Source organism: Choloepus didactylus, chromosome 19, assembly GCF_015220235.1.
Source record: "Choloepus didactylus isolate mChoDid1 chromosome 19, mChoDid1.pri, whole genome shotgun sequence".
NCBI lineage: Eukaryota > Metazoa > Chordata > Mammalia > Pilosa > Megalonychidae > Choloepus > Choloepus didactylus.
Genome location: NC_051325.1, coordinates 64,162,865 through 64,187,069, shown reverse-complemented (window position 1 = coordinate 64,187,069; position 24,205 = coordinate 64,162,865). Strand labels below are relative to the sequence as shown.

The window sequence follows — 24,205 nt, the reverse complement described above, 5'->3', positions numbered from 1 at the left end:
GAGCCCCCCCCACCCTCGTCCAGCCCATGCAAGATGTGAGACCCCCCAACCCCGTCCAGCCCCTGCAAGATGTGAGACCCTGCCCCCGTCCAGCCCCTGCAAGATGTGAGCCCCCCCGCCCCATATTCCTGGCGCATTTGGAAGCTTCCAGGGAATCAAGGGCTGGGAAAGGCAGCAGGGCAGTTGCAAAGCCCCTGGACAGCTCCAGCAGCTCCCTGACGAGCGCTGTCAAAGGGGCAGCTTCACGCCTCGCCCCAGCGAGGGGGTCAGAGGGACAAAGAAAGGCGGGGGTCACAAAGGCCCCTGGGAGGTGGGGACAGAAGAGCAGGGGTGGTGTGAGAAAACACTGATGAGTCACAACGATGAGGGGGGTATAATCTGCAAAGACACCCCCCCCAAATCATTACCCCAGACCTCCCCCTCATGCTTCAGGAGGACGTAACCCCGATTCTCCACAAGCCCTGAGGACGGAGACCTTGCTGTTTAACCCCAAACCCCATCTCCTCTCTGCTCCGGGCCTGTCCCTCCCCTCCCTGCTCTTCTCCGGGGGGCACTGCACCCCTCCCAGGGACCCAGCAGGCCCTCGGCCCATGGCCCGGCCCAGGCCTGCGAGGCTCCCAGGCCCTTTCCCAGGGGCTCCCCAGGCTTGGGGCAGTCACAGCACCACCGTCCCCGGGCCTCGGGGGCTCGGCCCCTGCCCCCGGCTGTGGGGCCTGGCTCAGGCTGCCCCTTCCTCCTGGGTCCTCTGCTTCTGCTCCGCCCTCGCCCTGGTCGCCTCCTCTCCAAGCCAGCCCTGCCACCCCACCCCTTGCCAGGCTCCGCTCCGATGGGAGCCAGCTGAGGGGGGCCCATCCGGGTCCCTGGGAACCAGCATCTGCAGCTGGAGCACTGCACCCCAGAGCCCTCCCGGCTCCCCTCACCTCCTTCAGCCCTAGCTCAGATGTCCCTTTCTCGATGAGGCCCACCCCAAGGCCCCGCTCTGTTTAAAATCATAACCCCTCTCGCCCACCCCCAGGTGCATTCACCTACTGTTCTCCCACTGCACTTATCTTTGAATGTGCTTGTAATTTACTTAAAATGCTTATCGTTTGTATCCCCACCACAGACTAGGAGCTCCACAAAGGCAGGGCTCCCCGTTTCATGTACCGATGCATCCCCAACACCTAGAAGAGTGTCTGGTCCTCGATCACTGTTTGCTGAAGGAGGGAGAGAGGAAAGCAGGAAGGAAAGAGGGAGGGAGGGGAGGAGAGAAGGAAGTGGGAGGGGGAAGGCGGGAAACAGAGCCTGAAGGAGGGAGGGGGAGAGAAAGGGGAGGGGAGAGGGGCAGGGGATGGAAGAGGGGGGGAGGGGGGAGGGGGGAGGGCGGCCGAGCCTCCCCGGAGGCAGACCAGCGCAGGCTGCCCGCAAACGTTTGGATGAGGACGGCCGAGCAGAGAGCCCACCCCTCATTTCACGGGCACCCCCCATCTGGACTTGGCTGAGTGGAGAGGGGCCCTGAGAGCCCTCCCAGGGAGGGGCGCCCCTGCAACTGCCTGTCTGGGAGCCAACAGCAAAGTCTGCCTGCACGTCAGCCGCCGCCTTTCCTGTGGACAGCCCCCCCCCCCCCCAGCTCTCAGAGGGTTTCCCCATCTGGTTCTGGTTCTGGTTCCGGTTCTGGAGACTTGGCCTAAAACAGTCTCGACAGCCCTGACTCCAGTGCACCTCAAACACCTCACTCCTGAATCATTTTCCTCCACATTCCTCAGCTCTGCGAACAAAATCATCTTTCCTGCTCAGAAAGGATATGATTTCCTTCAGATGCCCAGGCACTCAGGTGGGACAGCCTCTCCCATCCAGCTGACAAGATACTCTTTCCTTTCAACCTCCCTCTTCTCCCTTTCCCGGACCCCCCCAACCGGGGGGGCAGAGTCAGCAGGCACTCGGATGCCTGTCTCCGATGGTGACACCCGGGCGGGGGGCTGGGGCAGAGGCGTCACATCGGTGCCTGCGTCAACTCTTAAGGCAACAGAGCAGCTACCAGAAGGTAGCAGAAGGTCTGACTGCAGAAGAATTTGGGGTCACATCCTCTCTTAGGGGCTTCAGGCCAAGAACCATTAGAGGCCTCATTCTCCCACTGGAGGGTAAGCTCCCCAAGAGTGGGGTGCATCTACTCTATCCAGAGCCGTGTCCCCAGGGCCTCACACAGGGCCAGGTGCATAGCTGATGCTCAAGAAGTGCTATGTGGATGGGTGGATGGACGGATAATGGATGGAAGGATGGTAGGATGGGTGAATGGATGGAATGACAGGCGGGTGGATGGATGGTTGGATGGATGGATAAAATGAAGGATGAATGGTCTGATGGATAGAGAGAGGGATGGATGGTAAATGGATGGATGGATGGATAAATTGAAGGCTGGCTGGCTGGCTGGCTGGTTGGTTGGATGGCTGGTTGGAAGGATGGATGGATGGATGAGTCGGATGGATGGATGGATGGATGGATGGATGGGAGATGAGACAGGGTAGACAAGGAGGAAGACTCTGGAAGTACGAGCCAAGGCTTCTTTTGGAAGCTGTTTTGAGAAGGGAGGTCTAAGGCCCGCAAGCTGGGGAGCTGATTTCAGGTACTGTGAGCCCAACTTTGATTCCGCCCCTGTCTCTGCTCTGTTCTTGGACTGGGGGAGATGGAGGTAGACAAGCCAGAGGACCCCCTGCCCACATGCGGCCGTCCTTCTAATGGGAAGGACATAACTCATCAGTGAGCAACAGCAAATGTGGGAAGCAGCGGGCAGGCTACATCCGGTGCCGTGGGCTGAAGCCAAGTGAAATTCAAGATGATTAGCATGACCACATCGGGCAGAAGCTGGGGGTTCAACCCGCTCTAAACGAAGGCTTGCATTTCCAAACCACAGCCCAGGAGCTGGAAGTGCAGACACCCCCAAAACAGCACACATACACCCCCCTTACTGGGCACTGGCCTCTGCTGCACATTCTCTCGCCGGGTTCTCGGAACGCCCACTGCACAGGTGGGAGAGCTGAGCCGGGGGGGCTGCCGCTTCCCAAGGGCTCACACCCGGCGAGGGGCCAGTGGGGCCGGGGCTGGGGTTTGGGGCCCGGGTGGCCTGCGGGCCGTGCTGCTCCCCCAGGGGCAAACCTGGCTGCAGAGGAGGCTGAGCCCCAGGGAGGGGCTGACCGGCTCGGTGACTCCCTCCCCTTGAGCCACGGTCCCTGAGGCGAGGGCAGAGAGAAATCAACACGGGCCCTCTAAGTGGGGGTCCTGCAGCTTCATTTTCTCGTGTGATTTTCCCTTCTCCGTGCCCAGCCTGGGAGCTGGAGCGTAGAGCTGCTCTCATCGCAGAGCTGGTTTCCTGTGGCCAGAGACACAGCCAGGAGGAGACGAAAGGCTGTGGGTGCTACGCGGGAGCTGAGAGGGGGCTTCGAGGAAGGGGGTGAGCACAGGTGTGCGGGCCCAGGGTGCAGGCAGGTACACGGCCTTCGAAGGAGATTGTGAAGCACGTGGACCACCGGGTCCTCGGGGCGTATGGATGGAGACACACCCCCGATGACCCCTGGAGCGCAGACATGCGCATGCTCAGGCCCTGCCCTGGACAACTGAGTTAGAAGTCCCCCCAGGCACCTGGCCTTCCAGATGATTCTGACATGGGCCAACGCGTGGGGACCGCCCCTCTAGACCAAGACCCCTGTCCAGCGGGACCCCGTGGCTGTCCCCTGGACGGCAGCCGGGGCGTCGGCCCCCACCCGGCGGGCTGCAGGCACTCACGTGGTAGGACGCCCGCTGTTCCCGGTCCATGGGCCGAGTGACGTACATGCGGCCGGACATGGAGTCGATGCTGAAGACCTCCATGGGGGGCTGGTCGGCGCCCACGCCCGTGATGCTGTACCGGATGGGGATGTCGTTGTCCTTGTCCGAGCGGATCTGAGCGGAGGGACAGAGGGAGAGGAGCCGTCAGCAGGGCCACGTGTCCGCACACCTCCCAGCCCGTTTCCTGGCACCTGACCCTCGCTGAGCACACCTGAGACCACCTGGGGAACCTGGGGGGGGGCAGCCAGGTGGAGGGATTCGCTGAGCGCCACCAACTGCAAGGCCAGAGCCCCTAGAGGGCAGGACAGTATGAAAGGCCCTCCAGGGAGCTTGATAAAACCATGTAGATTAATCCATTTGGTTTCCCAGTGATGGCTAAGAGGGCACAAGGCCGCGAGGCAAACTCTCCTGACCGCTGTGTGAGACCTACAAAGACACCTACGCAGGAAGACAGGAGAGCGACAGCGCGGGGGGCCAAGGGAGAGAAGACGGGGCCACCCCGATACCTTCACACTCGATCGGGTTCTCCTCCGTGTGGGAAGGCAACATGGTTTTGGATGTGCAAAGACCAAGAAAACGTTCCATTTTCTTGCTCTTCTTGACAGAGGCAACTGAGATGATCCAGTGCCCCGAGAGGGGACTCGCAGGGGAGACCTCGAACGGGGGTGGGACATCAAAGGACTGGAGAGCAGGATTCAGAAATAGAAATTCAAGGGTTCAACTAGGAGTGGCTGGCAATATGATCCCAGAGCCAGATACGCATATAGGATCCTCTTACAGAGAGGCCATGTGATGTAGAAGTACCAGTTTATTAAAGGTTATCTGGGGGCTAAATCCAAAGCACATGAGCCAAGTCTGAGAATTGGGGAAGCAATGGAAAGGTGCAAATTCCCAAGTGACATGGGGTGTGGGAGGGTGATTCAGGATGCCATTTTATTTTTGCCCAGATGAGGAGATAAATATTGTGTCAGGGTCAAGTAAAGAATACTAGTGTAATTAAACCACGATCTAAGCCTTTCAATTCTCTTGTAACGATAAGGAGCTGGAAACTCCTGGAAACACAGTCTTTGGAAGCCTACACACTTCTCTTGGCTGTAAGGGATTCACTAGAGGAAATGTGAATTAGCCATTGAGTTTTGAAAGGTATAATTGATAAGGTAGAATTAATAGATTTATGTTCAACTTTGAGTTCACCTTTTGAATAGACAACTTTAAAAAAAAAATCAAAGTCCATGGAACCATTACAACATTTAAAAATAAAATAGAACACAGTGCAGACCTCAAAAAAAAATTACCCAGGACCTTTTATTGGAACAATGCTATTAAACTGTAATGATAAAACTTCAAAAGAGAGAGATATTTTAGAAATCAAAAAGTGTCCTTAAATATAATTATTTGTTCAAACAGGAACCAAAATTACATTTAGAGACTATTTAAAATAATAATGACAATGAGCCTATTTCATAGCAAACCCAGGGAATGTGATCAAACAGAATCTTATGTTTCATCATTGAAACATAATTACAGTAAATGAACTACGATTCAGCGCAAGAAACAAAGTAATGATAAAGCTGGACACTGTAACACCAAAATAATCAATAAGGATGAAAGTAGAAATTTCTGAATCTGAAAATGGAAAAAGATAAATAATTCAGGAACTGCACAGAAACACAAACCCTCAATAAAATAAATGCACCGTTGGCAAATTTAATTAAGAGAGAACATGAGACTTTTTTACATTTTACTCTTCATATTTTATGCTGTCCCATTTGAAAATCTTGATGAAATTGATTTTTTTTTTGAGAAAAGATACATTCCCGAACTTGAGTAGAAGGACCAAACCTGAGAGGACCACTCGTTCTCCAGAAAGTGCCCCCATAGAGCTCCAGCAACAGAGATGCTCACCCAGATGGGAAACTGGGAGAGGCAGTGGCCACCCTGTTTCACAGGGCTCGCGGTCGTGGGCACAGAGTAAGGTAGGAGCAGACCCCGGGGAAGGCGTGACAACACAAACCAAACAGCAGACGGAGCGGGCTGTGAACTGAGGGACCCTCACCACACGCCAGAGACTCACGCCAGGAACGGAAGACGGTTGTTTCCGTAACACGGCAACAATCACACCATCGTCTCAGTGGCGTCTCAAAAGGCATTTGATAACAAAAGTCCTTACTGGTTTAGTTTGTACCACAAAAGCAAGTCATCCTCGAGAGGAACACCAAAATTCTTAGAAAATTACGCTTGATAAGGAACGTATTTCCTAAACCGGTGTTTACCAGCAAATCGCTATCCTTCTTTGCACTCGGTGCACGCGTGGGGCTGGGATGCCAGCCAGCCGTGGCTGCTCGGCGCTGTCCCCGCAATGCAATAGGACACGAAGCAGAATTAAGTCATTGTCACAGCAAGAACGAGAGAGCGTTTTCATCTCTGCGGGCATCACAGGTCAGTAGGAACGCTGGGGCCGGGTGTGCGTGGGGCCCAAGGCAGTGGGAGGGAAAGCACGCCTGGCTGAGGTGCACGCACACACACTTGTGAGCAGGCCCAGCTCTGACTTGCCCTCCATAAGTCACAGGCATGGACTCCCCCAGTTGTGCACACACAGGTGCGCACACACACACAGTCCGTGAGGAGCATCTATGGGAGAAGGGAAGGGCCCTTGCCTTCCATGGTCAGGGAGGCCTCCTCCGGGCCCTGCCCTGGGCAGCCCACAGCAAACCAAGCTTCCAGAAAAACCACCAAGAGTGACCAGTGCCTGGGCATGGGGGCGGACACCTGTGTCCCCCAGGTACCCCCAGCGGTCCCATCGGGTCCCAGCAGAGTTCTGGCTTGCGTGTCCATCGCAGTCAGTGCCGCCCTACTGCTTCCTCAAGTTGATGATGACATTCCAGGTTCTCAGACTGTCCACCTTCCCGCCCAGTTACCATCCAACAGTGCCCACATCCCAGGAGAAGCTCAGATGGAGACTCAGTCCCCTCCCTGGGCTGCGTGGGGCCACGAGGAATGTCCAGCAGGAAAGAGCCGCCCTGACCAGCCACGTTCTGGCCAGCTGAGGCAGGATGGACCACAGGAGGTTTGGAGCAAACGCCTGAGGGACGCAGTTTCCTTCCTGGGGCCCGAGCTCCCTACATGGGCGGGTGGTCCACAGTGAGGTGGCCCTCGTGGGCAAGGCCCGTCTCCTCTCCACCCACGGAGGGTTTTCACCAAAGTTTAGTCACCAGGGCGTATGGGGCAGAGTCCCGCAAACCTGCAGGACGGAGCAAAGCCCTCCTCCCTGCCACCCGGCTGGAATTGCACCACCGAGCCAGGAGAGTGGGTTGAGATCCAACTTCCACTGAGGAGAGAAGAGAATTGAGTGAGTGACGTGAAAAAGCCAAGGCTGGATGCTGAGGAGGTAGCATGTCCGCCTTCTGGGAGTGCAGAAGGTTCTAGAAGGGCTGGAAGGTTTGGAAGCTCTAAGTACGCAGAAGGGCCTCTGACAGTGTTTGCCGAGTTGAACTGGTCTGAGGAGAATGTACCGAGCCAGGGAGGCTCTGGAGGCAGGAGTCAGGGCTGAGTGGCTCGAGTCTCCCACAGCTAGAATGACGGACATAGCAGACTTACTGCGTGTGTTACGGTTACGTTCTCTGGGCCAAAGGACCCGTCTTGTCTAAGGAAATTTAATTATAAAACTGAAGAAAAGAAAGCCCACTTCATATTTAAAGAGGTTTTGTGTTTTGTTTTCGTTCTTTGTTTTTGGCAAAGCGCTCTCACTACCTTTTGGCCACTTTTGCCTAAATCCCCAGCTGCCGTCCAGCAGGGCCTGTGACATACGGTGGGCGGCGGGTGGCAGTGCATGGGGGTGTCCTGGGGCTCTCTGCATCAGCACTCAGAACATTCCGGATTCTTCCCCAGTTTATGATGTTAAGAAGAAATACTGCACGGATGAGTTAGGCAGATCAGGGGAGAGCAGTTTCCCCTTGATTTGTGTCTGGAAAATGAGAACAACATCCAGAAGCGTTCACGAGGGCCATGAGGAAAGAATACAGACAGGCATTTCCATCATGCATTGCAGGCCCAGGATGCCACGGAGAACTGCGCTCTCTTACATTTGTTATTAAAGGACAGAACAGATGGAGAAAGGTCGATTTAAAGTGAGGTCTCATTAAAATACCGTATGGTGTCCGGCGACTGTGCCGTCTGGGGACTTCTGGAAGCATGGATGGCTGGTGCTTGCCCACCGGAGGGGCAGGAGGAGACGAGGCTGCTGGTGGAGTCTCCCCCAAGGAGAGGCACCTGAGACTCCAGAACAGTCACCAGGTGTGGATTTGAAAGGCAAACACCTTGGAGAGTGATCCCAAAACATTCAGAGGGAGGACACACGCCATGGGGAAAAGGGCGCTCCCAGATTCCAGAGGAGACCCTGCCCCATCAGGAGGAACCCTCTGCTTCCAGCTGTCCTCCCCTCCCAAGCCGAGCTCTCCATCAGTTCCTGCCCCACATCAATGCACCTGGAACCTGTGCCCTGGCTGGGAGAGACGGTCACCAGGGCAGCACGGCCCGGCGGTTACACGGCTCCCTGCGGTGGGAGAAACGTTCAAACACGTGGCTCGCCCTGACCCCACAAGCCTAGGTTGTGGTGCTCAGTGCCCGGGAGAGAGCAGGGTGGTGACAGTCCTTGGGAGGGACTCGGGGACAGCAAGGGGGGCCTGTAAAAAGCGGGGTTCAATTGGGCCTCCCCAGTGTTGCCCACCAGCTGGTGTGGCCCCAGGCATACGCTCACAGACGCACGGCTGTACCACCTTCCTTTGCAGCATGCCTCTTAAAGGGTTAAGGTGGTTCTGCATTTTCACAGGCTCTGCCAACCACCTACAAAGCCCCCTGCATTCCCACCCCAGCATTCTAGAATAATCTGTTAAAAATCCGCAGGCTCGAGATCTTCCGCTCAGATGTAATTCTTGAGAAAAGTGTTTCAGCTCTTTCTCCGTGTATGATATTAAACCGAGGGGTTTTCCCAAGAAAAAGGATAGCAAAACCTTGTTTTCCTATCTGCTGGGAGCTTTGAGTTGCCCATAGGAGCTCCCATCTCCCCACCGAGGCAAACACTCCGACTCTGCCAGAGGCCCCCTCGCCCCACCCCACTCACCCCCGACCCGCCCGCCGGCTGCCCTTGGCCTTGACGTTCTGGTGAGGAGAGGCAATTTTCTTCTAAAATCCATCTCTTCCTGCTCCTCCTTGCGTTGGCCTTGGGCCCCTCTGTGCAAATTAGGGCCTCCCTCCTCTGGTATCCTTCTCATGGCCTAAAATGGCTCTGCCAGTCCCTGTCACGCGGGCACAGAGCTGCTCTGAAGAGGAGAGATCCAGGAATCTCGACTCTCCAGTCCCCACCCCTAGAATTCCCGAAGCATCCATTAAAGACAGTCCCCAAACGTCAGCCCCCCCGACCATCACGTCCAGCCCATTCTGCCGACAGGGAGACTGAGGACCACGATGGGAATAACAAGGACTTGAGGATCGAGGCGGAGCTCCCGACTCCCACGGCGCATCCTGCCACCCGCCCAAGGCACCTGCTAAAGCACGTGGAGGCAGGTGCAGCCCGTGCCCACCAGGCAAACGCGCCAAGTTCGCGGGGGCTTAAAGCTTCTCCATGGCCCCTCGGCTCCCAGGCATAGACTCTCACCCTGCCGTGTCCCCCTCTCCAGCCAGCTCTGCAAATCTGGCTCTGGGGTGCGCGGGGAGCGGCTGGCGCTACGTGCTTTTAAAAGTCACCGTGTAACTAGAGGTACTGAGTAAGTGACATCTCGAGGCCTTTAAAAGACACATTTGTATTATTTCAGAGTTCTATCCAAATAAGAATTCACAAATAAACAGATCTTTAATTGATTGAGTGTAACTAAAAACCAGGCATTTGACAAAGAATGCCTAAAAAAACCAGTCGACAGCTTTGCAAGTAGATATTATATCACTACCCAGAGAAAGGTAAACTGAAGATTAATGAGGTTAAGCAATTTTTCCAAGATTACACAACTTGGAATTTGAATCTAAGATGCCCCTGACTACAAAGTCCACATGTTTTCTATTACACCAGGCTGCTTCATGAAATTGTACTGAGCTGTAAAACTCATATAATATATATAAATATATATATTTTACATTGTGGAATGGGCATTTAAATACTTTCCAAGACAGCTCTTCAGTAAAAGTTATAAAATTCGGTGTATTAAAGGATGTGGGTCCAAACACATATAATATTTATATAACAGACTCTGTCAGAAACTTGCAAAGCTGATGTCCACTTTAAATATAAAATAAAAATTTGTAAACTTTGGCCTCTTAAAAAAAAAAAAAAAAAAAAGTCACCGTGGCTCTGTGTAAGCTCCTGGACCAGCACTTCATGCCAATTACTTCAGAAAGAGATTATGAAACTGTAACCTAGTCCCACCGAATCGCTTTCAGCTTGCTGTAGAATTTAATTTAAAGCCCTTTGCCACAGCAGCGGATAAGCAGCAAGACTGAGTGCTGTTAAAATTCTCATAAAATTAATCACACAAACTTGGGATCCAGGGTGGCAAGTATTCTTACTTATTTCTAACTTTTCCTTGACTCTTGAACATTTCTTTAAGAGGCTTGAAGATGTTTGTATTTCTTGCATTTTATGAAATACTTTCCAAGCATGAGGAAATTCAGCTTTCGATTATTTTCAGTTAGGTTCTTGTAATGAGCAGAAAAACCCCAATGTGATATGGAAAGGCACTTGTTGTGTAGCACTGACACTATTGTACATCACGGTTCACAGTTACTTTGAGTTTTATAAGTCAGGAATAAACCCTTAAAGCCATATGCATTCTAATGAAAGCCATGAATATGCTCTTACAAAATTCGCCTGGTGGGAAACAGTGACTTCCACGCTTCTCACAAACGCCCTGTGGGTTGTACTAAATTAACAGAGAGCGGGGCCGGGCAACTTCTGTTCTGGGATTAGACTTGACTGCTGCCGACACCGACGGCCACGCGGCACCCGTCCCTGCTGTTCTGGCAAGAGAGGCCTGGTGTTTTGGGGGAATCTCCATTACCCCATGGTGGGTGGTCTTGGGAAGACCCTCGTCACGATGCCGCCCTCCCCCAGCCACGGGGTAGCCTGTGACCCCCGCAGGCATTGCCCTGTCTCCAACTCGGATCCGGAGGGAGGACGACCAGGGGCAGAAAGCCCGGCCGCGGCCCCTCGCCTCAGTGGCACTGCCCCGTGCAGCCCCGCAGCCCCAGGCCCCCTGGTTTCCAGCCTGTGAGCGCCCCGGGTCCTTCTGGCACCTTCCTTTCTGCTTGGGATAGCAGATGTTTTCCATTGCCATCAGCCGAAGACCCGAAGGGGCCCAGTGATAGTCTGAGGAGCCCACCCCGTGGCGGGGGGTGCCGGCCTGGGGTTCAGGTGCCTGGAGGCTCCGGACCCGGCTTACCCCACTCCCCATGGGGGCTGCCCTGACCATGACACCCCTTTTTGGGTTGGGGTCCCCTGAGCAGAGCCTGAGATGGGGATTCCTGTGCGGGGGATTGACTGGGGCAGAGGGAAGGAGGGGTGTGGCCCTGCCAGCGTCCGCTGCGGCCTCGTCCCCCAAGGAGCCCTGGAGCGGGAACCGCAGAGGGTGGCCAGCCAGGGTGGGCCAGCCCAGGGCCGTGCGAGGGCACTACTCACCAGCACCCGCCTTGCTCCTCAGCAGCCGCCCGACGGCCTCAGGAGGGGAAGGCAGAGGGACGGAGTGTCCTGGAAGAGCAAGGGACCCTCCACGACCAGCGGGGAAGCCCGTGGCTTCCAGGGACCAAGAGGCCTGCACTGGGCTGCGGCGGCTGCGGCTCAGCTGCGGTGGAGGCGGCGCCCCTCGCAGGGATGAGAGCGTGGAACCCGCTGTTCAGAGCCCAGAAGGATGAAGCCAAGGCCAGGGGCGAGGCTGACACCCTTGGGGCCGACTGCCCGGACCTGTCAGGGGTGGGATCCGGGGTCCTGACCTCTGCAGCGGTCACTGCGTGCGCACCCTCGTTGCTGCTGCTGGCGCCTTCCGTCCTGAGGGAGAGTTGAGAGTCTGGGGGGAGCCTGCCCCGTCGCCGTGGATGTGCGGGTGCCCACGTCTCTGGCCAGCCGTCCCAGCTGGCCTTTACTCCAGCGTAGAGCGCGCCTGCCGGGGTCCAGCGGGGTCCAGCGGGGTCCCAGCCGGGGCGAGCGGTCTTTACTCCAGTGTGGAGTGCACCTGCTGGGGTCCACCGGGGTCCTCCCAGGGTCCCAGCCGTCCCAGCTGGCCTTTACTCCAGCGTAGAGCGCGCCTGCCGGGGTCCAGCGGGGTCCAGCGGGGTCCCAGCCGGGGCGAGCGGTCTTTACTCCAGTGTGGAGTGCACCTGCTGGGGTCCACCGGGGTCCTCCCAGGGTCCCAGCCGTCCCAGCTGGCCTTTACTCCAGCGTAGAGCGCGCCTGCCGGGGTCCAGCGGAGTCCAGCAGGGTCCTGGCCAGGGCGAGCGGCGACTTCTGACGCCACCCAGCCTTGGGGGCCGCCAGGGTGGGGCAGGAGCCCCGGGCCGGAGGGGGCACAGTAGGACAGGTCCCTACAGGGAGGGAGGCAGCGGCCACGCTGGACCAGTCACCCTCTGCTTCCCTTGGACACCACCTCAGCTCTGCACCTCTGGGTGCTGCCTAGGGACGGCCCCATGTGACCAAGCTGGGCCAATGAGGGGACCCAAAGTTACCTGGCACTGTGATTGGCTCAGGCATGAACATGTGACCCAAGCTCGGCCAGTGAGAGCATGCTTGGGTCAGGCATGGTCATGTGACCCACGACGGGCCGGTGAGCGTGGGATTGGCTGAGGCATGGTCACGTGGCCCCGGTGGTGCGCTGGGACCGGTGCCTTTCAGGGTGACGGTCCTCCTCACTGGCCGGCGGCCGCCTCCCGAGAGGGTTCCGGAGTGACGCTCGCTCTTCACTTTGGGTCATTCTCCTCGGCTGTAAATGGGATTGTTCCAGCCACCGAGCAGGGGTGTTGTCAGGGTTAAATGAGAGACGGCACTGGAAGACCTGCAGCTTCAGACTGGGATTCAGTGCCGGGGCGGGGGGCTGATCTGGGGCGGGGGGCTGAGCCGGGGTGGGGGGCTGAGCCGGGATAGGGGGCTGAGCCGAGCCGGGGGGCTGATCTGGGGCGGGGGGCTGAGCCGGGCCGGGGGGCTGAGCTGGGACAAGGGGCTGAGCTGGGACAAGGGGCTGATCTGGGGCTGGGGGCTGAGCTGGGGTGGGGGGCTGAGCCAGGATAGGGGGCTGAGCCGAGCTGGAGGGCTGAGCTGGGACAAGGGGCTGAGCTGGGACAAGGGGCTGAGTCAGGGCGGGGGGCTGAGCCAGGATAGGGGGCTGAGCTGAGCCGGGGGGCTGAGCTGGGACACGGGGCTGAGCTGGGACAAGGGGCTGAGTCAGGGCAGGGGGCTGAGCCAGGATAGGGGGCTGAGCCGAGCCGGGGGGCTGATCTGGGGCGGGGGGCTGAACCGGGCTGGGGGGCTGAGCCGGGCTGGGGGGCTGAGCTGGGACAAGGGGCTGAGCCGGGGCAGGGGCTGAGTCAGGGCGGGGGCTGAGCTCCGCAGCCTGAGTGCTGTGCCCCAGTGTCTCCCCCGCAAAGCCGGGCACAGTGGCAGACACACAGAAGACGCTCTGCACATCATAGGTGCATGGCTGAACAAACCATGCAAGAGGACAGGGACACCGGGGAGAGGCTGGAGATTCCAGGCCACAGCAGAAAGGCAGGCAGTCGCTCGCTCACTGCACAAGGGCTCAAGCAGGAAGGCAAGGTACTGGCCATCTGCAGGCCCTGGCACGTCCAGGGTCTCGTCTTGCCAGCTCAGCATCCCAGGGGTAGCAGCAACGGACGGGCAACAGCAGAGGTAGTGCAGAGGGGGAGGCAGGAGGACTGTTGTAATGGCAGTGGCAGTTGGCGCTTCTGTAACTAGTACACGGGGCCAGTTGTGACCCTAAGCCTGTGAGCTCATCCCCACAGTACTGCAATTCATGCCTGTCCTCCCCGGTTACGGACGAGGAAACCGAGGCACAGGGAGGTTAAGTCCCTTGCCCAAGACCACGCGGCTCGTAAGCAGCTGCCTGGGATCCCCAGGGGGCCTGGCTCTGCTGCTGCCTCAGCAGGGAAGGCGCCTTGTTCTCAACAGCAAAATGGAACACCTTACAGCTGATGCTCGTTGCATCCCATCCCATCCTGAACCACAGCTGGGGGCTGCAGGAGGCAGACTCGCCAGGCCCTTGTCATGCTCACCCTTAGGGCTGGCAGCAGAGACCACCCCACTCAACCTGCAAGACCAAAAGTGGTGACAGGGTCCCCCCAATGAGAATTGAGGTGGAAAAGGGGAAAGGGGAGCCAGGCAGCTCCAGCAACATCTGCCCAGGCCAGCAAGCCACCTGTCCATCCGTGGGGAGCGTGCAGCACTGTCTCCATGGCCATCTGGAAGCTATCAGCCCACATTCCCTGTGGAGGTGACGACAAATGCTGGGGGACCTCGAGGGCGGGAATGGGTGCTATGGGTGCTAGCAGCACCTCTACCTCATCACCAGCAGGACTCCAGCTGCCTCTGAGGCACATGGATGGGCTCAGCATCCACAGGAACCTGCCAAGTGGTCACAGGGTGGGCCTGGGGTCCTGAGGAGGGTGGAGGAGGGGCTGCCACCAGGAGCCCTGCTGGACAGCCTGCTTTGTTAGTGCACCGAAGTTTCGTGAGAGCAGGTTCATGCTGTGCTATTCAAGTGATGGATGGCAAGAAAGAGGGAAACAGATGAAAAGCTGATCTGAATAAAAGGTCTGGGAGTGGAGTCGCTGCCCATCGTGCTGGCAGCTGGCGTGGAGGCCCCGCTGCTTCGGAACGCTCCAGAACCGTTAGGCCTGGTGGCTGGCGGAACGCTGGAAGGAGTCTGTCCTGGGAGGGGGATGCAAGTGCATCCAGGAAGGATGTGCAGCCTCTGGAAATCCAGGTATCTGAGCAGCTGCGTGGGAAACAGACTCCGGGGTCCTCACTGGAGTTGGTGACACCTGCTAAAACCGTCAGCTTTTTAAAAGAAGTGGCTGCTACTCGATTGGATTCAGCCCGAAGTCGAGGCCAGGTTCCCATCGGTCACCATGAGGAAGTCCGTCACCGTGATTTATCCTTTTAATTGAAATTTCATTTACTATTTATTCTCACTTGCAGGAGGGTTTCCAAATTCCCCAGTGCCTGGGGCTCCAGGACAATTTGATTAGAACACAAGAAATCAAACAGACGTGTGTATCCAGTGACGCTGTGGGGACAATGCTGTGGGAGGCCCTGGTGGGGTCTTATTTTAAGCAATCGCCATCCACAATGGGCTCCAGTAGGAGCTGAGAGCAGCCAGTCTTTCTAGAAAGTACAAGACCCTGGCCCTCCACCCTGCGTCTCTCCCCTCTCCCTGGTGCTGTGCGCTGCAGGCTCCTCAGAGCGCAGCTTAAATGACGCCTCCTCCTGGAGGCCTCCCTGACTGCCTCATCTCAGAGTTACCCTCTATTTTAGTCATCTTTAGGCACTTGTCAGAATCTTGAGGGTGCCTGTGTTTGCTTGTTATCATGGCCCCTTGACTCTTTCCTGCCTTCCTCTGGTGGCCCCCAGTGCCTCGCAGTCTCCCGGCCCACAGCATGAGCTCCAGGACCTCCCATGGAGTGCTCTACGAGGAGTGCTCCCAGGGGACCCCCTCAGCTACCTCCGTGACACAAACAGGTACTCCTCATTCAAAACGAGGGGCCGGAGCTCCTTGGAACACGCTGAGCCCTGCACTGGATACCAGGCACACCAGGCTGTCCCTGGATCCCCAAATTCCTGCCCCTCCTTTGAGCTGCTCTGAGGGGGAGGCAGCTCAGCCTCCTCAGTCCCCGCATCTGCTCTCATCTTTCCTTTTTCCAGAGACCGCCCCGGGTGACGGCTCTGCATTGAGCACAGCGCTGAGCACTGGGAGGGCATCATCTCACCCCATGGCCCAGCAGCCCCCAGAGGCAGACATCACTAATCCCCCCCTTAGATGAAGACACTGGGGTTGAGGGAGGGCTCCTAGGTGGTGGAGCCAGGATTTGAGGGGAGAACCAAAGCCCTCCCGCCGGCACGGCCGCCACCATCACGATGACCCCCATTACCTGGGGAGAGACGGCCTCAAGGGCTCTTGCAGAAACGGGGAGTACAGAAGAGGCTTCAGGATGAGGCCGAGCGGGGCACGGGCAGGAGTCGGGGTGGGGCCGGCTTTTCCTTGGCACCACACTGGGGTGGCTTGGAGCTCTGCACCCCGTAAAAGGTGTTCTTATGCTTAATCCATCTCTGGGGGTGACGTCTGGTAAATAGGACTGTGATGAGGTTTCCTCAGCTAAGGGGCGGCCCAGTGAGTCAGGCTGGTCTCGATCCCACGCCTGGAGGTCTCACAGGGACGGACACAGAGAGACAAGCCACGGAGCAGCCAGAGGCTGGAAGGCAACGGAACCGGAAAGGAAAGGAGAAGATGCCGCCATGGGCATCACCAGGTGACGGAAAAGCCAAGGACCCAGGTTCGCCGGCAGCCGGCCCCAGAGCGCCACGGTCTTCTGGGAGAAAGCATCACCTTGGTGACCCCTTGATTTGTGTCCTGGCCTCAAAACCCACTGTGAGCCTCAGATTCTCACTGCTTAAGCCAACTCATGGCCTGCTGTTTGCTTTCACAGCTGGGAAATGGGAGCAGCGGCCTCCGAGCAGGCGTCTGGCCCTCACTGAGGCTGCAGCATCAGAGCAGCAGCGAGGGGGACAGAGGCCCTTCCCTGGCCAGGCTGGTGGCCACAGTGAATGGCCAGGTCTCCCCGCAGCCTCTCCCTGGTACGCTGGTGGGAGGCCCCAGAGCGCTGGAGCCCTTGTCTGAGAGCAAAGCCCTGACTCCAGGAAGAGGGTCTCCTCCCCCAAGCCTCAGGGACGTCATCTGGTTCCCTGTGAGCTTTCTGTAACGAGCTGTGCTCCCTGTGGCCTCTGGCCCAGGCCGAGTCGGCACAGAGCCTACGTCTGTATTCCAAGCCAGGATCCCAATGCCATCGCCAGATCCAAGTGGGAAGCCTGGCACACCCTGTGACATGGCACCTGCAGCCCAGAGAGGAACCCTGGGCCCCCACCATCCAGTCACCTGCTCTTCTGCCAGGCTGCCGAAGTCTGCACAAGTCTGTCTGTCCACCTGCTGCTGCCCGTGCCTCACCACTGCCAAGCCACCTTGGCCAGGCTCTGGTTTCTGAGGGGATCCCTCTGCTGTCAGGGCTGGGCCTGCTTTGGCCAGAGGTGTGACTCACGCTCAGCCAGAATCCGAGGGCTGTGCACTTGGGCATGGGCGTGTGTGTGTGTGCACGTGTGTGAGAGGGTGGCAGGGAGGGACCACTGTGAGCAGGTAATCAAACACCGTGTGTCATCCAGCTGACGCACGGCAGAAAGGGGGCCCTTCTCTCTTCCTCCTGGCGAGCAGGGACCCCCCCCTCATTTCGGGGGGCTTGTCAGCTGCAAGTGCTCCGCCCACCAGCTTCTGAGCTGGGCTCCAGTGTCCTCACCTCTCCTGCACCTTTGCCAAGCCTCGGAGGACCCCTGGCCCCTCACCAGCCTTGCCGGAGACCTTATCGTCCTCACCTCCCCCTGCCCAGCTCAGCCTCCCCCACCTCCCTCCTGCTCTGTCTGAGACACGCTGTGATCTCGCTGTGATTCATTAAAGACGCATCCGGCCTTTGAGCACCGTTCAAAGCTAGCTGAACTCGACCGACTCGAAATTTATTCATAGAACGGACTCTTCTGAAATCTACCCACCCCCCAGTCACCGCAAATCTTTATTTTTAAAGTTCTGTCTGAACCACCAGTCCTCTGGCTGTCAGCTCTCCCCTGTTCCTCTGGCCAGAGGGCTTGGAGTAGCGAGGGTGTGGGGGCCCGGCCAGGCTCCCCGAGCCCAGGTGAGAGCTGCTCCCGGGAGCCAGGTGAGAATCAGGAGAGAACACAGAGGTCCGAGCGGCTGGGAGGAACCCTGGCTCTGGCCCTGCCTGGTCCACGGTCGGTGGGGTGGGGTGGCCTTCCCCTCGGCGACCCCAGCCCGGCCCCTCCAAGGCCATGGCGTGGGGGCTGATGCACCTGTGAGGCTGCCTGGGGCCGGGGGGGCTTCCTGGGTGACGAGGCCCCTCTGCAGGGGTAAAAGGTGCTCTTTGCACCCCAACATCCTTCTCTTTAAGCCTCGAGAGCCCCTGACCCTTGGTTGTGTCCAAGAGGCAGGGAGGATGGGAGGAGGACAAGACTGCACGGGTGGTCCCGAGGCCGGGACCCTGGGGATGGCACCAGCCGCGCCTGGAAGCCAGACCCTTCTTGGTCCTGCCTCCCCCAAGCCTCAGCTTTCTAATTTGGAAAATGGGGTTGGGACGTGCTGGGGCCCCAGAGTGCTGAGGAGCCGTGTCATGGCAGGAGCGTTCGCAGCCTTGAGCGCGTGGAGGCTCCGGTGGGGGACTTCCTGCTCTCCAGGGCTCGCCCGGGTTCCCGGGTGACCGTCACCGGGTCCCATCAGATTGCTCCTGCGTGGAGCGTGGGGGCCCTGGCCGAGGCCCGGGGAGGCCGGCTCTCTAAAACACTGTCCGAAGTAGGAGCGGTTTGGGCACCGACTACGGAAGACCTCCGCTTCCAGACGGACGTCAGAAGGAGGCGCCTCTGACAGCCCCAGGCTCTCGCTCCTTCTTGCAGAATGACCCGATATATTCACTGAGATTTTGGTTTCTAATAGTGGCAGGTTCTGCCACCGTTACCAAAATGAGACGTTCAGAACAGAACAGTTTAGGTAAGCAGATCGCAGGTGCTTAAAACGGTGAGACGTAATGAGGTGCAGCCAAGCGCAAAACTCGCCGGGGAAAGGGAAGGCTACGGAGAAACGGAAACGAAGACGATCTCAAAATGAAACCGACGCCCGGCGACTCCGCAAGTGCCACTGACCGACCGTCCCAGGTGTGATTCGGGCCTGGAGGGAAGAGCTCAGCCGGGAGGGGCCGTCTCCACCCCAAGACGGCCCCCAGCAGGTGTGCTGCCTGCACCGGCTGGAAACGGAGCCTGGGAGCAGCGGAGGGTGGGCGGCTCTGTGGGGGTCTGCTGTGGTCCTGCCAGCCCTGTGCAGCCCCTCCTGGCACCTGCGGTGGTGAGCGGCCAACGGGGACGGCCAGGCCCCCTGAGCAGCGGCCGAGGGTCCCCAGCATCACAGCAATGGCCGACAGCTGTGCCCTTCCTGACTGGCCGGGCAGCCCCTGCCCTCCGGACCTCACACTGCTCTCCCCTTTCCCTGCAGCCACCGTGGTGGGCACCGAGACCCCGAGGCCAGGTGGGAATGGACTACCTGTCCCACAGGCCGCAGAGGTGCCGGTGCCAGGCCACTATGACACTGTGGGGTGGGATGGGGCACACATAGGGCATGTGTTGGGCCCAGGGGCGGTTTCAGGAGGTGCTGGCATCTGAGTGGTCGCTGTGGGGCAGGTGGGGTGCTCGGGAGGTGAGAGTAGGGGCACCTGCTGTGCCGAGGGGTGGGCAGGGTGCGTGGCCGGCCTCTCAAGAGTGTCAGTGAACGCCGACACAGGGCACAGAGCCACTGCCATCACCAGGCCCGCAGAGCAGGACACGCCATGCACGAGATGCCACCTGCCCACAGGGGCTACCTGTCCAGGAAAGGGCAGGCGAGGACAGGAAACAGAGCCCCAACCTCCTGCCGTGAGGCTCAGAGGGAAGGAAAATGGGTCACGTGACGGAGCAGGCCGGGGGGCTGGGGACTTGAGCTGGGAGGCCAGGGGGCATCCGAGGGGGTGACCCACAGGCCAAGACCTGCTTGGGAAGAGCTGGCAGGAGAAAGTTCCAGGCAGAGGTTAAACAGCCTGGAGGAGCAGACCGCAGGGCTGCCGGGCAGGAGGTGACGAGGAGGGGTGGGTGGCAGGGAGAGCAGCAGGCGGGGAGAGCAGGGCCAGGCAGGGAGAGCAGGGGGCTCCTGGGGTGGAGGAGAAGGGGGGAGAGAGAGGTCGAGGCCAGAGCAAGGGGTCGGGGGGAGCCTTGGAGTGACCGAGTGGAGGTGTGTCCATCCGGCACGGCAGGCAGACCTGGGCGGCAGGGTCCGCGGGGTCTCGCCCGTCTCCTTGGAGGGTCCTCAATGTCTGGGAGGGAGGCAGTGGGCGCAAGAACTGGGGTGCCCACTGTACGAGCCTCAGCCTCCACCGAGGCTCCCGGGGTGGGGGTGGGTGGGAGGGGCAGAGGCTCCAGCCCTTCTCCGTGTCCTTGGGCCTTCTCGGCCCCCGTTGCCGTCTGCCATCAGTGTTGAGTTTCTAGAAGGTGGGCTCTCCCGAGCAGGGGCCATGTTTCCATGTGCGCTGCTGTGCCCGGCGCCCAGGACCTGGGATGTCCTACTGGATGCCATACATGGATCTGCTCAATCGACAAATGTCTGAATAAGGAGCAGGTGAGCGCGGCTGAGTGTCTGCCAGCAGGTTGCAGTTTGCAGCGCAGTGTGTAGATCAGTCTCTCAGGCGTCCTGCAATGGTCTGGTAAGGAAGTCAGGAACAGAGCGATCAGGCTGCTCTTAGGACTGTGCAGACAGAGCCGCAGGGAGCTCAGCGCCTTGCCAGGTCTCAGCCCACATGTGGCAGAGCTGCGAGCCGGAGTTAGGCTCTGCCAGGCGCCCCTCCGAGCATGGACCCTTCAGCGGTTGGGAGAACCTCCACCCTCTGCCCTCGTTCTCTGCTCTAAAATGAGGGCCCAGGTGGGGTGAAGCCCGTGGGACTGTGCCAATGGGAAGACCATCCTGTTACCCCCAGAACCGTTTTGCTGCCAGAGAAACTGCGGCTCAGTGGGGTCAGAGTTGAGGCATGACCTGAGCATGCCACGGACATGGGCAGTGCCTGGCGTGCGAACCGCTGCTGCCTTCCTGGGTGTGGGTCGGGCACTGCTAGTCGACCCCACTCCTGTCGCGCTGGGCCCGGCCTCCACACCCCACGGGCCCCGGGGCAGCAGGTGATCCGAGCAAGGAACCCGAAGCAAGGAACCGCTGCTGCCTGCCGGGCCCCTGCTAATGGTGGCTTCGTCCCTTTCCCAGCACCGTGTGCTCCTCCCCCCTGCAAGTGACGTGTCACTGGGACAGCTTCACCCCACCGTGCTGGGTGGGGGCGGCACCAAGGGCAGGATCCTGAGCCGTCCCCTGAAGTGCTTGGTGGCACAGGTGCCCCATGCCCAGCTCCACACCCACAACACAGCCGGGTGCTGAGAGATGGGCTTTGTCTGTCCCCTCGCCTAGCAGTGCTGGGGGTGGAGGGGCAGGGCCTTTGTCCCCAGTCCCCGGGGCAACAGGAGTGGGCAACCCTGAGCCACAGAGGGCAGACTCCATGGAGGGCCCAGGACCACCTGGCCAGCATCTTCCGGCTGATGAGGCCGTTGGCACAAGGGCTCCTGCGGGAAGGGGGGGAGCACCCACAGCCAGGCGTCACCGTGTGCCCCAGCCGTTCCTCTCTGACATATTGGCCAAAGAATCAAAAACAGAACTAAACAAAGAGGGGTACACAGATTATTCAGTCACCCAAAGGAGGGAACAACCCAGATGTCCATCCAGCCTGTCCGTACAGGGGACCATCACTCAGCCACAGAAAGGAAAAAGGAACGAGATTCTGGGGCATGCTGCAGGGGATGAAGCCCAGAGGCCAGACTCAAAAGGCCCGTCCATGAGACATCCAGGACAGCAAGTGCCCAGGTGACCGCAGGGGAGCGGCTGCCAGGGGCTGCGGCGGGCGGCTTTGGGGTGGCCGCTAGTGGGGGTGGGTTTCTCTGTGGGATGATGAAGATGTTCCGGAACTGAAGAGCGGTCAGTGACGCCGAACAACACCGAGAGGACTAAGTGCCACTGATGGTGAGTTGATACGTGTATTTTACCACAATTAAAGAAACACATGGAGACCCTCAGGGGCCACTGCTCAGGAGCACAGCCCCTGTGTCCCCCTCCAGTTGGTCCTATCCACCCCTCCCCGCCCCAGGGTGGCCCATGGCGCCCCACACTGGGCTGTGGCCCTTGCGGATGAGGCGGTGCGACCAGAAGAGAACCCGTCACCCCATCCCAGGCAAGTCAGTGTGGGCGTGGAGATGCGCAGGCTCCCATGAGGCCACGGTGGGCACTGGATGAGCCGCCCTTGGGGATGGGCATCACCCTCACCAATCGGAAGCCAGCAGGGCTCCTGTTGGTCTCTAGCACAATGCCTCAAATCGGGGTGCTCTGCCCCCAAAGGGGACTTGCACCTCCATGCTGAGGCCTGAGAAGCGCTGGAGGCACTGGCCACTCTGTCCCTGGGGTTGGGGACATTCTGATGTGACGGGGGCCCCTTTGTTCCCCCAGCTGCCTGCGCCCCTGCTGCCGCCAGAAGCCAGCGCCCCACAGCTCCCCTTCTTGGCCCAAGGTGACACTGCCCAGAGTCTCCTGCCCACGGCTCCAGGGCCCATCCTGCCATCCCCAGTGCCCATGCAGGCCTGGACCAGCCACTGCCCTCTGGCTCTCAGCAGCCGGCCCGTGGAGGGCTGTGCCTCAGGTAAACACATAGTGACGCGCTGTGAGTGAGGGCATGGGGTGGCAGGGCAACGGGCCAGTGACCAGGAGGGCCAGGGGAGGACGCGACAGGTCATCTGCCCAGGCTGCAGGGGAGGGGCGTGCGGCGGCTGGAGTGAGGGCCGTTTGGGGTCTGGCCCGGGGCCCTGCCTGTCGCTTTCTAAGGGGAGCATGCTTGAGCTCCCTACAAGCCTCGGAGGCCCAAGCACTCCGGATTAAAGACTTTCCCACCCGTCTACGTGCACGCTGATGCTCCAAGTCCCCGGGCCACAGCCGGAGACCCCCGTACCAGCCAGGCCCAGGGAGGGTGTGTGATTCTCTCCAGGAGCACAGCAGTGAGTGCGGCAGAAAGGCCCAGGCCTGTCTCCTCCCTGAACCCAGCACGGGCCCTCCTGCCTTGGACTCTCGCTGGGTCAGGCAGGGTCTGCCTGGGAAACCCCCGTCCCCACGATGCCTCTCCTGCACCTCCAGGGCCCCGCCGGGTGGTGGCCTCCGCCCCCTTTGGGGTCCAATGGCTTGTGGCCACACATCTGCCCCAGCCCACCTTGAGCCTGTGGAGGGCAGTGCTGAGGTGCAGGCCGGCCTGCCCAGCTGTGTCCTGGCCCTGCCACTTGCAGCTGCACAGAACCGGGGCAACTTCCCGGCCTTGGTTTCCTTGTCTGTAAAGTGGGATCAGCGACGGTCCTGAGGTCACCAGGACCAGCCCGTGAAGTGCTTTGTGTGGGGTCTGGCACCCAGCAGCCACAGTGCAGCTGGACCCTAGCTCGCCCCAGCTGGGGCTTTCAGCGGGACTGCGTGCTGCCCACCGAGGCACACAGTAGGCGCTTCCTGAGCATCTGCAGGACAGGCGGGGAGCCTGGGCTCCTCACCAGCTTCTCGGTCTAGTCCTGCCATCGCTGCCACCACCTGCTCTTACTCCCCAGGTCTTCAAATGTCAGACGCAAATGCTGGCACAAAGTCTCCTGATTTAATGCAAAAAGCAACAGCTGTATCTTCACCCTTCCAGGGGCTGCTTGATAAAACCACAGACGTTCCCGAGGAGCTTGCAAAATGCCCTGTTTCTCGGCACATCGGCAGTTTGAAGCGGATCATCCTCTGGAGGGGGGTGGGGTGGGGACCGGGGGGGGTCCCAGGCACTGTAGGATGTTGTGTAGCATCTCTGGCTTCCACCCCCAGCTGCCAGGAGCACCTTCCCAGTCATGACAACTTAAATGTGACAACCCAAAGTGTCTGCAGACACTGCCAACGTCCCTGGGGGGCAGAAGCACCCCGTTTCACTCAGTGTCATGAACGAGCAGGACGGCTTGATGCCTGAGAGAAGGGGCCCCGGCCGCGTAGACGCTGCAGAGGGGGACGGACAGGGCCCGGAACTCCCCTCCAGGAGCCGGGAGATGCTGCAGTGTCTTGTTTCCACCACGGATGAAGGAATGAAACAGAGCTCATCCACGGGTGGCCCACCCACCACCCCTTAGGATAAAGGGCCGAGCGGGTCCCCTCCCCATCAGCCGGTGAAGGGGGACCCGCACCCCCCACCCTGCTCCCCCATTTCAATGGTTGTCACTTCCCTTTGTGTCCGTGCTTTGATCAGCAGCACGTCCTCCTAGAAACACCCCATTCAGAACTAAGCTCTTCCTCTTACACTTCTTTATTTCAGGGGAGGTAATTTTGTGGTTCAGGGAGGATTTAATTTGCTCACATCAGGATGATGCCAACGGCAGCTGCTGCCGGGCTCTGGGCCTCCTGCGGGGCGATGGGGGGGCGGCCTGGCTCTCCATTTCAGCTCTTGGGGTGGGGGCTGCAGGGCTTGCTGTTCAGTGCTCCCT

The 24,205-nt window shown here is 59.2% G+C and overlaps 1 protein-coding gene across 5 annotated transcripts in view; it reads right to left on the bottom strand.

Moving 5' to 3' along the window:
- Positions 1-24,205, bottom strand: part of CDH4 (cadherin 4) — a 607,874-nt gene that overhangs the window by 84,347 nt on the left and 499,322 nt on the right. For all 5 annotated transcript variants that reach the window (XM_037812041.1, XM_037812039.1, XM_037812040.1 and 2 more), the window contains one exon: positions 3,760-3,915. In XM_037812041.1, coding sequence (XP_037667969.1) covers positions 3,760-3,915 — 156 coding nt within the window. The remainder of the gene's footprint in view (positions 1-3,759; positions 3,916-24,205) is intronic.